Consider the following 15,256-nt stretch of genomic DNA (forward strand, 5'->3'; position numbering starts at 1 on the left):
ACTGGCATAGGCTTCTCAGGGTTAGCCCCAAACCCTTCAAAATCTCATTCTGGCCACAATTTCCTCCAAGCAGAGTTCAAGGTCCTGTTAGTCACTCCCTCCCAAGCCTTACCTATAAGGTTTATGCAATTGAGGATACTTAAGTGATCTTTCCAAAAGTCTCTTAGGGTCAGTCGAGTGTCTGAGGTCACTTCAAAGCACTTTTGAAACACTGCTTTGGTGTACAGTTTTTTGAAATTTGAAATGACCTGCTGGTCGATGGGCTGGAGGAGAGTGGTATTAGGAGGCAAGAACTTCACTTTGATAAAACTCATCTCCCCCGAAATTCGCTCTGGCAACTCTGAAGGATGAGCAGGAGCATTGTCTAATGTCAGGAGGCACTTGAGGTCCAATTTATTTTCCAGGAGATAATTTTTCACAGTGGGGCCAAACACATGATAAAACCAATCATAGAAAATGTCCCTAGTGACCCATGCCTTACTGTTTGCCCTCCACATCACACACAAATTAGCCTAGACAACATTGTTTTTCTTTAACACTCTGGGAGTTTCAGAGTGATTACACGAGTAAAGGCTTCACTTTGCAATCCCCACTAGCATTACTACACAACATTAGAGTTAGCCTGTCTTTCAGAGGCTTGTGTCCTGGCAGTGCTTTTTCTTCCTGTGTAATGTAGGTCTTGTTTGGCATTTTCTTCTAAAACAGGCCTGTTTCATCACAAACACTTGTTTGGGTTTTAATTTTTCAGTGTCTATGTACTCCTTGAATTCCTGCACATATTTTTCAGCTGTTTTTTGGTCCGAACTGGCAGCCTCACCATGCCTTACCACACTGTGTATGCCACTACGATTCTGAAATCTCTCACACCAACCTTTGCTGGCCTTAAATTCAATAACATCATCACTAGTTGCTGGCATTTTTTTTTAATTAAATCCTCATGCAACTGCCTTGCCTGGTCACATATGATTGAGAGATACTATCTCCTGTTATCTGTTTTTCGTTTATCCACAACAACAACAATCTCTTAACATCTTCGAGTACTTGCAATCTGTTTCGAAAACATACTTGCACCTTTTGTAACAACAGCTTCCTTGATTGCCTTTCTGTTGGCCAAGATAATAGCGATGGTTGATTGGGGTTTGTTATACAACCTGGCCAGCTTGGAGACGCACACTCCACTTTCATACTTTGTAATTATCTCCTTCTTCATTTCGATTGTAATTCTCACCCTTTTTACCACAGGGTTATCACTAAAACTTTTCTTTGGGCCCATGGTGGCTTATTTAGCAGTTACAAGCACTAAAAAATGCTGGAATAATACAAAATGTACCGAATGTATGTATGGAAGTGACTGCACTGGCTTGTAAACACTGGCACACTAACGGAAGGCAGGGCAGCTAAGGCGCACTCAGACCAGACGGACACGTGGATGCGTTCGGGACGAATGTTGTTAGTCGAGTTTTCCATCTTTGGTCGGGACAAAATTTTTACGCTTAAACGCTTTGTTAGGCGATTTTATCGTTAGACAATGCCTTCGTTGGTCGGGGGTCCACTGTAATCACTCTTGGGCACATTAAGTTCCTTATTTTACATTAATATAAATGTTTTCATTAATCCATGTATGATATTTTCTTCAAAATTATATAAGAAACACGTTACATAGCATATCAACATGATACATACACCCGCAGTACAATAAATTTCACATAAATATGAGATGTGGCACTGGGTGGAGGGAAAGAATTCCGTTTTCTCTGGTCCAGCACCAGGGAAAATGTGTATCAGTGCACTTTTAATGCATTCGGCTTTGTTTACAAGTTGTTGGGATGATTTCTCTTCATTTCTGTTGTTTATGATGCTTTTTTTTTTTAACCCTTATACAAAGGAGGGAGGTATAAGGAGAGGAGGAGTTTGAGGTAATCAATCCCTCAGCCTGGAGTCAATGTGTTCAGTCCATTTTTTCCACTTATAAATACATATAAATGCCAGACAACAAGTTTACACTAAATTCTATTAAGTTAGTAATAGAACTCGGCATTAAGAACACAATAAAAACTAAAATACAGTGGTACCTCGGTTTTGAACAGCTCCCAACTTGAACAGTTATGCAAGTGCATTTTTGTAAGTGCTTTTGTGAGTGTATTTTTGGAGATCTGCAACGGACTAATTTAATTTACATTATTCCTTTTGGGAACAAATTCGTTCGGTATCGGCACTCGAACAACCTTCTGGAACGAATTAAGTTCGAGGTACCACTGTACATACACAGTACATTCATTACTTAAAATATTTGTAGTCTTATTAATGTATGGAGAGAGGTGAGTAGTACCTACTTGTAGGAAGTCAGGTGTAGGTAGCCTTGGCTCCCCATCCCAAACTTAATACGATATTTAAAGCAGCCCTGAGAGATAAAATACACATACAGTACACTCATTATTTACCTTAAAGTATGTGTAGTCTTAATGTTGGATGAGAGATAAGTAGTATTTATTTGTAGGAAGTCAGTGTAGGTAGCTGGTAGATGTAGCCTGCCTGGGCTACACCTACCTGCTACCTACACTGCAGCCCTGAGCCATATTATTACCATCGACATACATTGTTCACTGAATTTAATCGTTTCTGACAACTACCTTTAGATGCATTCATAAACGAAGGGAGAAGTAATGAATAATTCATGCCAAGAATTGTAAACAAAAGTGGAGTGTTCAGGGGGAGTGCCTGGGCCAAATGCAGATTCGCACATGTTTTGTCTGATGGTGGACCACATGATGTGTTCTTTCTGCCCAGCATATAAACATAGGATGTTTATGTTCTATGTAATGTGTTTCTTATATAATTTTGAAGAAAATATCATAGATGGATTAATGCATATGTAAAATAAGACATTTAATGTGCCCAAGAGTGATTATTATTACGTACTGTTAGTATTACGTAATGTTTTCCCTCTGCCTGGCAATCACACCTCTATAGCATATAAACATAGCTGTGTAATGGATTTCTTATATAATTTTGAAGCAAATATCATAGACGGATTAATTAAAATGCAATAACTTTAAAACACTTGAAATTTTGGAAAGTTTCCAGACATAATAGAGAGATGTGCTCACGGAGAATGTAAACAAACCGGGTGGCGCGCCATATTAGAAAGACAGGTTGCTGTATAGCAAATTTTGGTCATACAGTGGATCCCTGGTTTTTGGCTGGTGCGGAAATTGTACAATTTGAATTTCGAGCACTTTTTTCAGCGAAATTTCCCCCGGGTTTTGTACATAGGCTCAGAAATCGACAGTACCAGACGTGTCTGCCTGGGAAGTTCGTATGTTCCTGAATCACTCTTGAGCACATTAAATGTCTTATTTTAGGTTAATATAGACATTTTCATTAATCCATCTGTGATATTTTCTTGAAAATTATACAGTGGACCCCCGCATACCGTTGGCCTTACATAACGTTAAATCCGCATACCGATACATTTTATCGCTAAGATTTTGCCTCGCATACCGCTAAAAAACCCGCTCAACGCTGTTCGTCCGAGACGCGTCTAATGTGCGGCCTGAGCCAGCCTCACATGTTCCGCCGGTGGCATTGTTTACCAGCCAGCCTCCGCGGTAACATCCAAGCATACAATCGGAACATTTCGTATTATTACTGTGTTTTTGGTGATTTTATCTGCAAAATAAGTGACCATGGGCCCCAAGAAAGCTTCTAGTGCCAACCCTACAGCAATAAGGGTGAGAATTACTATAGAGATGAAGAAAGAGATCATTGATAAGTATGAAAGAGGAGTGCGTGTCTCCGAGCTGGCCAGGTTGTATAATAAACCCCAATCAACCATCGCTACTATTGTGGGCAACAAAACGGCAATCAAGGAAGCTGTTCTTGCCAAAAGGTTCAACTGTGTTTTCAAAACAGAGATCGCAAGTGATGGAAGATGTTGAGAGACTCTTATTGGTATGGATAAATGAAAAACAGATAGCAGGAGATAGCATCTCTCAAGTGATCATAAGTGAAAAGGCTAGGAAGTTGCATCAGGATTTAATTAAAAAAATGCCTGCAACTAGTGATGATGTAAGTGAATTTAAGGCCAGCAAAGGTTGGTTTGAGAGATTTAAGAAGCGTAGTGGCATACATAGTGTGATAAGGCATGGTGAGGCTGCCAGTTCGGACCACAAAGCAGCTGAAAAATATGTGCAGGAATTCAAGGAGTACATAGACAGTGAAGGACTGAAACCTGAACAAGTGTTTAATTGTGATGAAACAGGCCTGTTTTGGAAGAAAATGCCAAGCAAGACCTACATTACTCAGGAGGAAAAGGCACTCCCAGGACATAAGCCTATGAAAGACAGGCTTACTCTGTTGATGTGTTCCAATGCTAGTGGTGATTGCAAAGTGAAGCCTTTATTAGTGTATCACTCAGAAACTCCCAGAGCATTCAGGCAAAAGAATATCCTCAAGGCTAATTTGTGTGTGCTGTGGAGGGCAAACAGTAAGGCATGGGTCACTAGGGACTTTTTCTATGACTGGTTACACCATGCAATTGCCCCCAATGTGAAAGATTACCTAACTGAAAAGAAATTAGACCTTAAGTGCCTCCTGGTGTTAGACAATGCCCCTGGTCATCCTACAGACGTGGCAGAGCGACTTTATGGGGACATGAGCTTCATTAAGGTGAAGTTTTTGCCTCCTAATACCACTCCTCTCCTGCAGCCCATGGACCCGCAGGTTATTGCAAACTTCAAAAAACTGTACACAAAAGCTCTGTTTGAAAGGTGCTTTGTAGTGACCTCAGAAACTCAACTGACTCTAAGAGAGTTTTGGAGAGAGCACTTTAATATCCTCAATTGTGTAAACCTTATAGGTAAGGCTTGGGAGGGAGTGACTAAGAGGACCTTGAACTCTGCTTGGAAGAAACTGTGGCCAGAATGTGTAGACCAAAGGGATTTTGAAGGGTTTCAGGCTAACCCTGAGAGGAGTATGCCAGTTGAGGAATCCATTGTGGCATTGGGAAAGTCCTTGGGGTTGGAGGTTAGTGGGGATGATGTGGAAGAGTTGGTGGAGGAGGACAATGAAGAACTAACCACTGATGAGCTGATAGATCAACTTCAACAGCAAGAGGCCAGACCTGAGGAAACTGGTTCGGAGGAGGGGAGAGAGAAATTGAAGAAGTTGCCTACTACAAAGATTAAGGAAATCTGTGCAATGTGGCTGAAAGTGCAAACCTTTATGGATGAAAATCACCCTCACACAGCTATTGCAAGCCGTGCTGGTGACTATTACACTGACAATGTTGTGAAACACTTTAGGGAAGTCATAAAGGAACGAGAGGTACAGGCCACTATGGACAGATATGTTGTGCGACAGAAGTCCAGTGACTCTGAAGCTGGTCCTAGTGGCATTAAAAGAAGAAGGGAAGTAACCCCAGAAAAGGACTTGACACCTCAAGTCTTAATGGAAGGGGATTCCCCTTCTAAACACTAAGACTCTCTCCTTCTCCCATCCCATCAATCATCACCAGATCTTCAATAAAGGTAAGTGTCATGTAATTGTGCATGCCTTTTTCAGTTTGTGTGTATTAAAATTAATATTTCATGTTGTAAAAATTTTTTTTTTTCATACTTTGGGGTGTCTTGCACGGATTAATTTGATTTCCATTATTTCTTATGGGGAAAATTCATTCGCATAACGATAATTTCGCATAACAATGAACTCTCAGGAACGGATTAATATCGTTATGCGGGGGTCCACTGTGCTATAAGAAACACGTTACATGACATATAAATATGCAATGTTTATATGCTATCAAGAGGTCGAGTGGAGGGTAAACATTATGTTTTCTCTGGTTCAGCTTTAGAGAAAACGTGTATGAATCTGCGTTGGCCCAGCAAACGCCCTTAACCCTTTCAGGGTCGGCAGGCCATCTCCTAAACTTGTTCTCAAGGTCGGAAATTTTTTTAAAAAAAAAAAAAAAAAAATCTTATGAAATGATAGAGAATCTTTTCCCGATCATAATGACACCAAAAGTATGAAATTTGATGGAAAACTTACGGAATTATGCTCTCGCAAAGTTAGCGGTCTCGACAATGTTTACACTTCGGCGATTTCGCCCACTTTGAGCCCTATTATCGATCATTTCCAATGTACCAGTCGACAAAAATCATGCCTATTTTGCTAGAACTCCATTTTGTCTATTGAATGAGTACAAGAAACCACCCATTTACTGATTTCAACTAACCAATAACGTGGTCAGAAATTGGTAATTTTGCGAATTTCACACAAATTTCAGAAGATGCCAAATTTCCAAATAGGGTCCAGAATAAATAAGACAGGCATTCCTGGCACTAAAATAACATTTCCTCTGTGATTACTCACGTCTCCAGGCCTCTGCTTCGTTTCTTTTGCTTTCCACTTTGAATTTTTATTCTCACAAAGAATAGAAGATTTATTTTACACAGACTACTGCATTCGTGTAGAAATGGTATAAATAATATCAGCACACTTGTGAAGGAATATTAGACTCGCCAGTTGTCGTGTATTGGACATGTGGCATGATTTGTTTACCTTTAAACTTTGGCAAAAATCGGACATTTTTGCTACTTTGAGCTCAATTTCGAGGTACTTTTCATTGTGAAACCAATTAAAGTCATCTCAATTTCCATAGTATGTCTTCCATTCTATAAAATGAGACCAGGAAAACTAGAATACAACCATAAATAGCATACGAAAATACACTGCAAAGTCGCTGTTTTAAACCAAAAACACCTTTCCTGGAGGTTACCTGGAGGTTATTCTGGGGATCAACGCCCCCGCGGCCCAGTCCATGACCAGGCCTCCCGATGGATCAGGGCCTGATCAACTAGGCTGTTACTGCTGGCCGCACGCAGTCCAACGTACGAGCCACAGCCCGGCTGATCCGGCACTGACTTTAGGTATCTGTCCAGCTCTCTCTTGAAGGCAGCCAGGGGCTTAATGGCAATTCCCCTAATGCTTGATGGGAGGCTGTTGAACAGTTTTGGGCCCCGGACACTTATGGTGTTTTCCCTTAGTGTACCAATGGCGCCCCTACTTTTTATTGGGGGCATTTTGCATCGCCTGCCCAGTCTTCTCCTTTCGTAGGGAGTGATTTCTGTGTGCAGATTTTGGACCATTCCTTCCAAGATTTTCCAAGTGTAGATTATGATATATCTCTCCCTCCTGCGTTCCAACGAGTACAAGTCAAGTGCTTCCAAGCGTTCCCAGTAGTTAAGGTGCTTGACAGAACTTATACGTGCAGTAAAGGATCTCTGTACACACTCTATTGTGATTTGAAAAGGCTCATCATTGGCTTGGCATCTCTCGTTTTGAAAGTTCTCATTATCCATCCTATCATTTTCTTTGCACGTGCGATTGTGGCACTGTTGTGATCCTTGAAAGTGAGATCCTCAGACATTACTACTCCCAGGTCCCTTACATTATTTTTCTGCTCTATTGTATGGCTGGAGTCAGTAGTATACTCTGTTCTAGTTATTATCTCCTCCAGTTTTCCATAACAGAGTAGTTGGAATTTGTCCTCATTGAACATCATATTGTTTACCGTTGCCCACTGGAAAACTTTGTTTATATCTTCTTGGAGGTTAACTACGTCCTCAACAGAGTCGGAGTTTATTTTTTCTCATGCACTGTGTGCTGTAGGATTCTTTTTATACTGCGCACACTAACCACATAGACCCATTCTTTCATATGTAGGCCTACCAGCTTTCTCTTGCTAGATTTGAAGGCACTAGAATTTATGCGTACTAGTGCGGCACCAACCTTGGTGTGCAAGCCGTACTAGTACGGCACCAACCCTGAAAGGGTTAATGGTACATAAGGCTTTTGTTTACAATTCTTGGCATGAATTATTCATTACTTCTCCCTTTGTTTATGATGGCATCTAAAGGTAGTTGTAAGAATCAATTAAACTCAGTGAACATGGTATGTCGATGGTAATAATATGGGTATAGGCCGCAGTGTATGTAGCCGGTAGGTATACGCCTGGGATGTAGTCCCTCTGGGACTACAAATAAATACTACTACTCACCAACAAGAGTCTTCAATAAAGGTATGTAATGTTCATTTATCATTAAAATTAGTCATTTATATTTATTTCTCATTGTTTTCTATATGTAAAACTATAGTTATTCTCTATAAAATGTATGTTTTGTTAATATTTTTGGGTGTCTGAAACAGATTAATTGGATTTACATTATTTCTTATGGTAAATATTACTTCAGTTTTCGGCTAATTCGGATTTAGGCCAACCTTCTGGAACGGATTCATTACGAAAACTGGGTGTCTGTTGTATTTTGAAATCACCGTATTAGTGGAACGCCGTAAGGCAAAGCGCTGTAAAGCGGGGCCCTACTGTACTGTCCTAAGTAATGCCAGAAATATTACAGTTCTCATTTACAACATTAGGTCCCCAAGTAAACACTATGATGACCTCCTGACACTCCTTGATTTTCTAAAGACAACATTCTCCTGTATTATTCTCACTGAAACCTGGCTTAAGCAGGATACAATAGATATCTACTCGCTACCAGGATACACAGCAATCCACAACTGCAGACCATACCAAGTTAGGGGTGTATTGCCATCTATTACTTTAACAAACTATCATGTAACACCACTTGCTATAGTGATAAATATGGAGACTATATTTTTGCAAATTTTAATGTAAAAACCTTAAGATTCCTATAACAATCAGTGCCATTTACTGGATGCCTCATACAAACATCCCAAATTTTAGCAATACAAAATACAAATTTTTGTTTCCTTGCAAGATTACATTGAGATTATGTAATTGCAATAATGAGTTGCAGTGCAAAGAGAGCCACTATCATGCCATGGCATTATGGACAGACTAAATTTAACCCTTTCAGGGTTGGTGCCGTACGAGTACGGCTTTCACGCCAGGGTTGGTGCCGTACTAATATGGCACCAACGCATAAATTCTAGTGCCTTCAAATCTAGCGAGAGAAAGCTGGTAGGCCTACATATGAAAGAATGGGTCTATGTGGTCAGTGTGCGCCGTATAAAAACAATCCTACAGCACACAGTGCATAATGAGGAAAAAAACTCCGACCGTGTTTTTTGTTTAAAACAGCAACTTTGCAGTGTATTTTCGTATGCTATTTATGGTTGTATTCTAGTTTTCCTGGTCTCATTTTTTAGAATGGAAGACATATTACAGAAATTGAGATGATTTTGATTGGTTTTACAATGAAAAGTACCTCGAAATTGAGCGCAGAGTAGCAGAAATGTTCGATTTTTGCCAAAGTTCAGCAGTAAACAAATCATGCCATGCGTCCAATGCACGTCAACTGGTGAGTCTAATATTCTTTCACAATTTCGCTGATATTATTTATATCATTTCTACACTAATGCAATAGTCTGCATAGCAGTAAATCTTCTATTTTTTGTGAGAATAAAAATCCAAAGTGGAAAGCAAAAGAAATGTAACAGAGGCCTGGAGACATGACTAATGAACAGAGAAAATGTTATTTTAGTGCTAGGAATGTCTGTCTTGCTTATTCTGGATCCTATATGGAAATTGGCATCTTTTGAAATTTGAGTGAAATTGGCAAAATTGCCAGTTTCTGACCACTTTATTGGATAGTTGAAATCAGTAAATGGGTGGTTTCTTGTACTCATTCGATAGAAAAAATGGAGTTCTAGCAAAATAGTTACGATTTTTGTTGACTGGTACGTTAGAATTGGCCAAAAATAGGGCTCAATGTGGGAGAAATTGCCGATGCATAAACATTGCCAAGACCGCTAACTTTGCGAGAGCATAATTCCATGAGTTTTCCATCAAATTTCAAATTTTTGGTGTCATTATGATCATGAAAAGATTATCATTTCATAAGAAAAAAAAAATTTTTTTTTCGAAAAATTTCCGACCCTGAGAATAAGTTTAGGAGAGGGCCTGCTGACCTTGAAAGGGTTAATGGCTTACAGACAGAAATTGATCGTAGCAGAGAAAAATTGATCGTAGTTTGGTTAAGTTGTACATCTGTTTTTATATATAGTAGACAGTAAGTTTACTCAAATTACAATCTGAGGATATTACATTGGGACAAGTTGACAGTATTTTATAGGTTTATAAATTAGTAGTAAATATGTAAATTATGAGAATATAACATTGTGAATTATTGAAAGTAGTTTACAGTATGAGAATGGTACGATTGGGCATAAAGCAGTATTGTTTTGGGTAGGTGTTTATACTACAGTATTGGCATAAATAGTAGTATTAAGTAATGTATGAACTTCGGGCATCTGGTTTTGAAGTTTTTAGAGTTAGGTAATTGGGAGATTTTTTGGTAAAGTTAAATATTGATTACTGAGTATTTAGTTTAGGGTGAGTAGGTGGTTTTTGAGAAGTGTGTTAAACTGATGTTCAGATCAGATTACTTTAATACTTACTGGTAATGAATTCCAAATTTTGGGGCCCTTTATGTGCATAGAGTTTTTACACAGTGTGATATGGACACAGGGTACATCAAAAAGTGATCTGTGTTTTGTGTTATGGTTGTATGTCCTGTTAAGGTTGGTGAGGAGAGGTTTGAGTGGAGGGTTTATGTTAGAGTGTAGTGTTCTATGTATGTAGTAGGTACAAGAATAAGTATGGACATTATTACAAAACACTGATTGGCTTTATATCAGTGTAGTAACATAAGAGTTTGGGATACAAAATAAACACAAAACTTTATCATATTTACTATAACTATTTGATATAAAAACAATCTTTGCTATAGATGTATCCTACAATAATAAATAATCTTTAATACAACAATATTTAATATAAAAAACATATATAATCTTTGGTATAGATATATATATGTTAATTATAATTTCACACACACGTCACCTGACACTCACAGGGTACAGATGACACCCTTTTCAGGGTTATGACACCTCTACCATGTCACATGACACCCTTGTCTCTGCATTATAACACACCTTCTCTACTGTGTCCACATGACACCCTTGTCTCTGTGTTATAACACTCCTTCTCGTCTCTGTCACACGATGCACCATCTCTCCGCGCTATAACATTCCCTTCTCTCAGTATAACCCGCATAGCGTCTTTCTCCTCAGAGGCCAGCCTGGCAATGCACGCAGGTAGAATTAGCCGGAGGTCAGCAAGGTCCACTGAGGCCAGTGAGGCCTGCAGGTAGAAGTCCACAGAAGAGGCCAGTAAATAAAGTAATAAAGTTCAGCAAGGTCCGCAGGTTTTCAGTGTCACATTCTCTTCATCCAACCCGACAAAGACCACAAAATAGCATACAGTTTCTGTCACATGACACTATTCTTCAGTGTCACACTATGACCCTGTCTTCCTCCAGTGACACACTACAATCCCATCCTTCTTCAGTGTCACACTCCGACCCTATCTTCTCTCAGTGTCACACTACACAATAGCGTCACCCGTGACTTGTAGCGCCACCATTTACTGAGTAAAGTAGAATTCTTCTTGAAAAAGGAAATACGTACCGCCAAGGAGAGTTGAAGTGTCTCCTCAGAGAGGCCAGCAGGTAACTAACCAAGTCCTGAGGCCCACGAGATCAATTGAGCTGGCGCTCAGTTAAACTGGTGCTCCCACAAGGTACTAAGTGGTTACTGATTTTTTTATTGCTGTGCACACCGAGTGCACAGACACATTCTTTCATATCTAGGCGACTCAGGCTTAGTGCACCAGATTTGAAGGAATGAGAAATAAAACATTGATCAACGTTCAGAGTGCTACACGAGCAAACGTAGATCTACGTTTGGACAGTTTAAGGGTTAAAAGTATTCATTAATTCACAATAATAATTTTAATAAAAATTGCAATAAAAACAAAGCATTCTACAGTGGAACCCTGTGTTTCGGCCGTAATTCATTCCAGGAGCTAGGCGTAAAGTTGAAACTGCCTAAAGTCGAAGCAATATTTCTTATAAGAAATAATGTACAGTAAATCCAATTAATCTGTTCCACTCAAAAATATTCACAAAAAAAATAATTTTTTAAAGAATAAATACTATAGTTTTACAGAAAACAATGAGAAATAAATATAAAGCACTAATTTTAATGGATAAATGAACATTTAAATCAGTTTTACCTTTATGGAAGACTCTTGTTGGCATATGAGAGAGGCAGGAGAGTTTGTTTGGAGGCAGGAAAGATAGTTCTTCAATATAACACTAATATCAACTCTACAGCCTATTTATCTATCACATTTCATCTAATATGACATAAACAATATTAATAACATAGAAGCATGACATAAACTCTAGAATGAATAAAATACGTCATTGTGTATGTCACGACTGGTGTTGTGTTGTTGAGTGTATAAGGACCACTGAGAGCATAAGCATAAGTGTCAGCAGAGGCAGCAGAGGTGGCGGTGTTTTCAGTTGCCCTATATACCTTAAACAACAATGGAGGAGTTAAGTTTCGTGTCATCATTTTTCTATCGTTTAATTGCTTAACTAACTTGCTACACTGTTAACCCTTTGAGGGTTTCGGCAGTACTAGTACGGCTTACGACCCAGGGTTTTTGACGTACTAGTACGCCTAAATTCTAGCGCCCTCAAATCTAGTGGGAGAAAGCTGGTAGGCCTACATATGAAAGAATGGGTCTATGTGGTCAGTGTGCACAGTATAAAAAAAATCCTGCAGCACACAGTGCATAATGAGAAAAAAAAAACTTTGACCGTTTTTTTGGAATAAAACTGACCGTTTTTTTGGAATAAAACTGCGACTTTGCACTGTATTTTTGTATGGTATTTATTGTTGTATTCTAGTTTTCTTGGTCTCATTTTATAGAATGGAAGACATTTTACAGAAATTGAGATGATTTTGACTGGTTTTACAATGAAAAGTACGTTGAAATTGAGCTCAAAGTAGCAGAAATGTTCGATTTTTACCAAAGTTCAAAAGTAAACAAATCATGCCAAGTGTCCAATACACGTCAACTGGTGAGTCTAATATTCTTTTGCAAGTGCGCCAATATTATTTATGCCATTTTTTACACTAATGTAGTAGTCTGCATAGCAGTAAATCTTCTATTTTTGTGAAAATAAAAATTCAAAGTGGAAAGCAAAAGAATGTAAGAAGGGCCTTGAGACGTGACTAATGAACCAAAGAAATGTCATTTTAGTGCCAGAAATGTCTTTCTTGTTTATTCTGGACCCTATTCGGAAATTGGCATCTTTTGAAATTTGTGTGAAATTGGCAAAATTGCTAAATTCTGACCACTGTACTGGATAGTTGAAATTGGTAAATGGGTGGTTTCTTGCACTCATTCAATAGAAAAAATGGAGTTCTAGCGAAATATTCATGTATTTTGTCGACTAGTGCAGTGGAATTGGCTGAAAATGGGGCTCAAAGTGGGCAAAATCACCGATGCATAAACATCACCGAGACCGCTAACTTCGCGAGAGCATAATTCCGTAAGATTTCTCTCAAATTTCATAATTTTGGTGTCATTATGATCGGGAAAAGATTCTCTATCTTTTCATAAGAAAATTTTTTTTTTTTTTTTTTAAATTTGGCCGACCCTGAGAACGAGTCTCAGAGAGGGCCTGTCGACCTCAAAGGGTTAATGCTACACTTTATCGCTGGCTGGCACTATAGCCTTTATTGACTCATGCTGCTTTAGTATCGTACATATCATAGAATCACTGAAGAAGGCACATTCTCCCCTCTCTCTTCCTCCTCCTCTCATTCTTCCTTCAATTCTATCATGTTTCTCACTTTCTTTATCAAAGGGCTGCAACTAGGAAGTTATGAATTTATTGCGAAATGTTTGGATGAGTGCGCAGGTTAATATTCACTCAAGGATAAACAAAGCTAGACTGGCTCATGATGCCTGCATGCGCAGGCGTGCAGACGCGGGCAGGTGGACAGGTCTGGTACGCTGGCTGAAACACAGGGCACAGGGCGAAACTCAGAACAAAATTTAGCAGAAAAAAGCGGTCCAAACTTGAAGCGGCTGATACTCAGGGCAGCCGAAACTCAGGGTTCCACTGTATCTGAATTGATACAATTTACGAGTAGATAAGATACGTCTCTCTACTAATATATAATAAATACTGTAAATTATGTAATAAAGAGTAATTTCTATTTTAAATGTGTATCTGTAAAATTATTACTTTTTCTTTTAATTACCCTTGCAGGTTTATAATTACTGTATGCTAATGACAAATCTGAAATTTTAATTTTTAAAAACTTAATTTTCAAATTCTTTCTTTACAGTATGTTAGTAGGAGCTCTACTAGTCTTTTCTCTTCTCAGTGGACTCTCCTTACCCTTTATCATATTTCGGTGAGTAACACGATTGTTGTGAGTATGTTTGATATTATGAGAGTAAAACCTGACTGATCCTGTAGAGTAGTAGTATAGTTTCCCATGTTGTAATACGTTCACTGTCTTTTAGCACAAAGAACTGATATCTTTCAGCGATGGAAGGCAAGTCCCAAATCTCTTGGCCTTGATTACTGGTCCAGAAAATTCTGATAATAAAGGAGAAATGCCGCGTTCATGTTCAGTGTGTGGGGGAGAGCGGTGTCAGCGGCAGCACCCAAACACTCCTCTCCAGATAACTGCACACACACATGTTAACTTTACAGTACCACAAAGTGTGGATGAAGCACTGGAAGAGGCAAGTACTCTTAATTAATTTTTCTTTATAATTTTCTTTTTTTCATGCCAGATTTAGTAAATAATTTTAAACAGTTAATCTCTCTCCTTGTTAGTAAGTAAGATGTGTTTCAATAAATTGCCTGGGAGAATCTGTTTTTTATTATTATTATTTTAACATACCTGCCATCTCCCACTGAGGTAGGGTAACCCAAAAAAAGAGGAAAAGAAAGTTTTTCTTCTTTTTACATTTAGTAATTTATATAGGAGAAGGGGTTACTAGCTCCTTGCTCCCGGAATTTAGTCACCTTTATAACATGCATGGCTAACAAAGGAAGGATTCTTCTCCACTTCCCCATGGAGACTTTTTATGATTTTATTTAATACAGTAATTTCTTCTTTTTTAATAGCTCTTTCTACCATAATTATGATTGCCTCATGGGTTGGTACAGTAGCTTTAAGAGCAGTGCTCTGTTCATTACATCTAGTTTAAAGTCCTTTGTAATATATTAATTGTTCAGGTTTTTCAGTAGCTATAGCACTTCTACCTCCTTGTGACTTCTGTTGCGAAGAAAGTCTTTCTTTTATCATTTCAGCGCTTATATTTTTACTTTGT

At 38.7% G+C, this 15,256-nt stretch overlaps 1 protein-coding gene across 1 annotated transcript in view; it reads left to right on the forward strand.

The window, feature by feature from the left end:
• Window positions 1-14,257: 14,257 nt before the first annotated feature.
• The window catches only part of LOC128685684 (sorting nexin-14), a 395,830-nt gene continuing 394,831 nt past the window's right edge, over window positions 14,258-15,256 (forward strand). The window contains exons 1-2 of the mRNA XM_070088102.1: window positions 14,258-14,325; window positions 14,461-14,662. Of these exons, the coding sequence (XP_069944203.1) occupies window positions 14,258-14,325; window positions 14,461-14,662 (270 nt within the window). The remainder of the gene's footprint in view (window positions 14,326-14,460; window positions 14,663-15,256) is intronic.

The sequence above is a fragment of the Cherax quadricarinatus genome, chromosome 23 (assembly GCF_038502225.1).
Source record: "Cherax quadricarinatus isolate ZL_2023a chromosome 23, ASM3850222v1, whole genome shotgun sequence".
NCBI lineage: Eukaryota > Metazoa > Arthropoda > Malacostraca > Decapoda > Parastacidae > Cherax > Cherax quadricarinatus.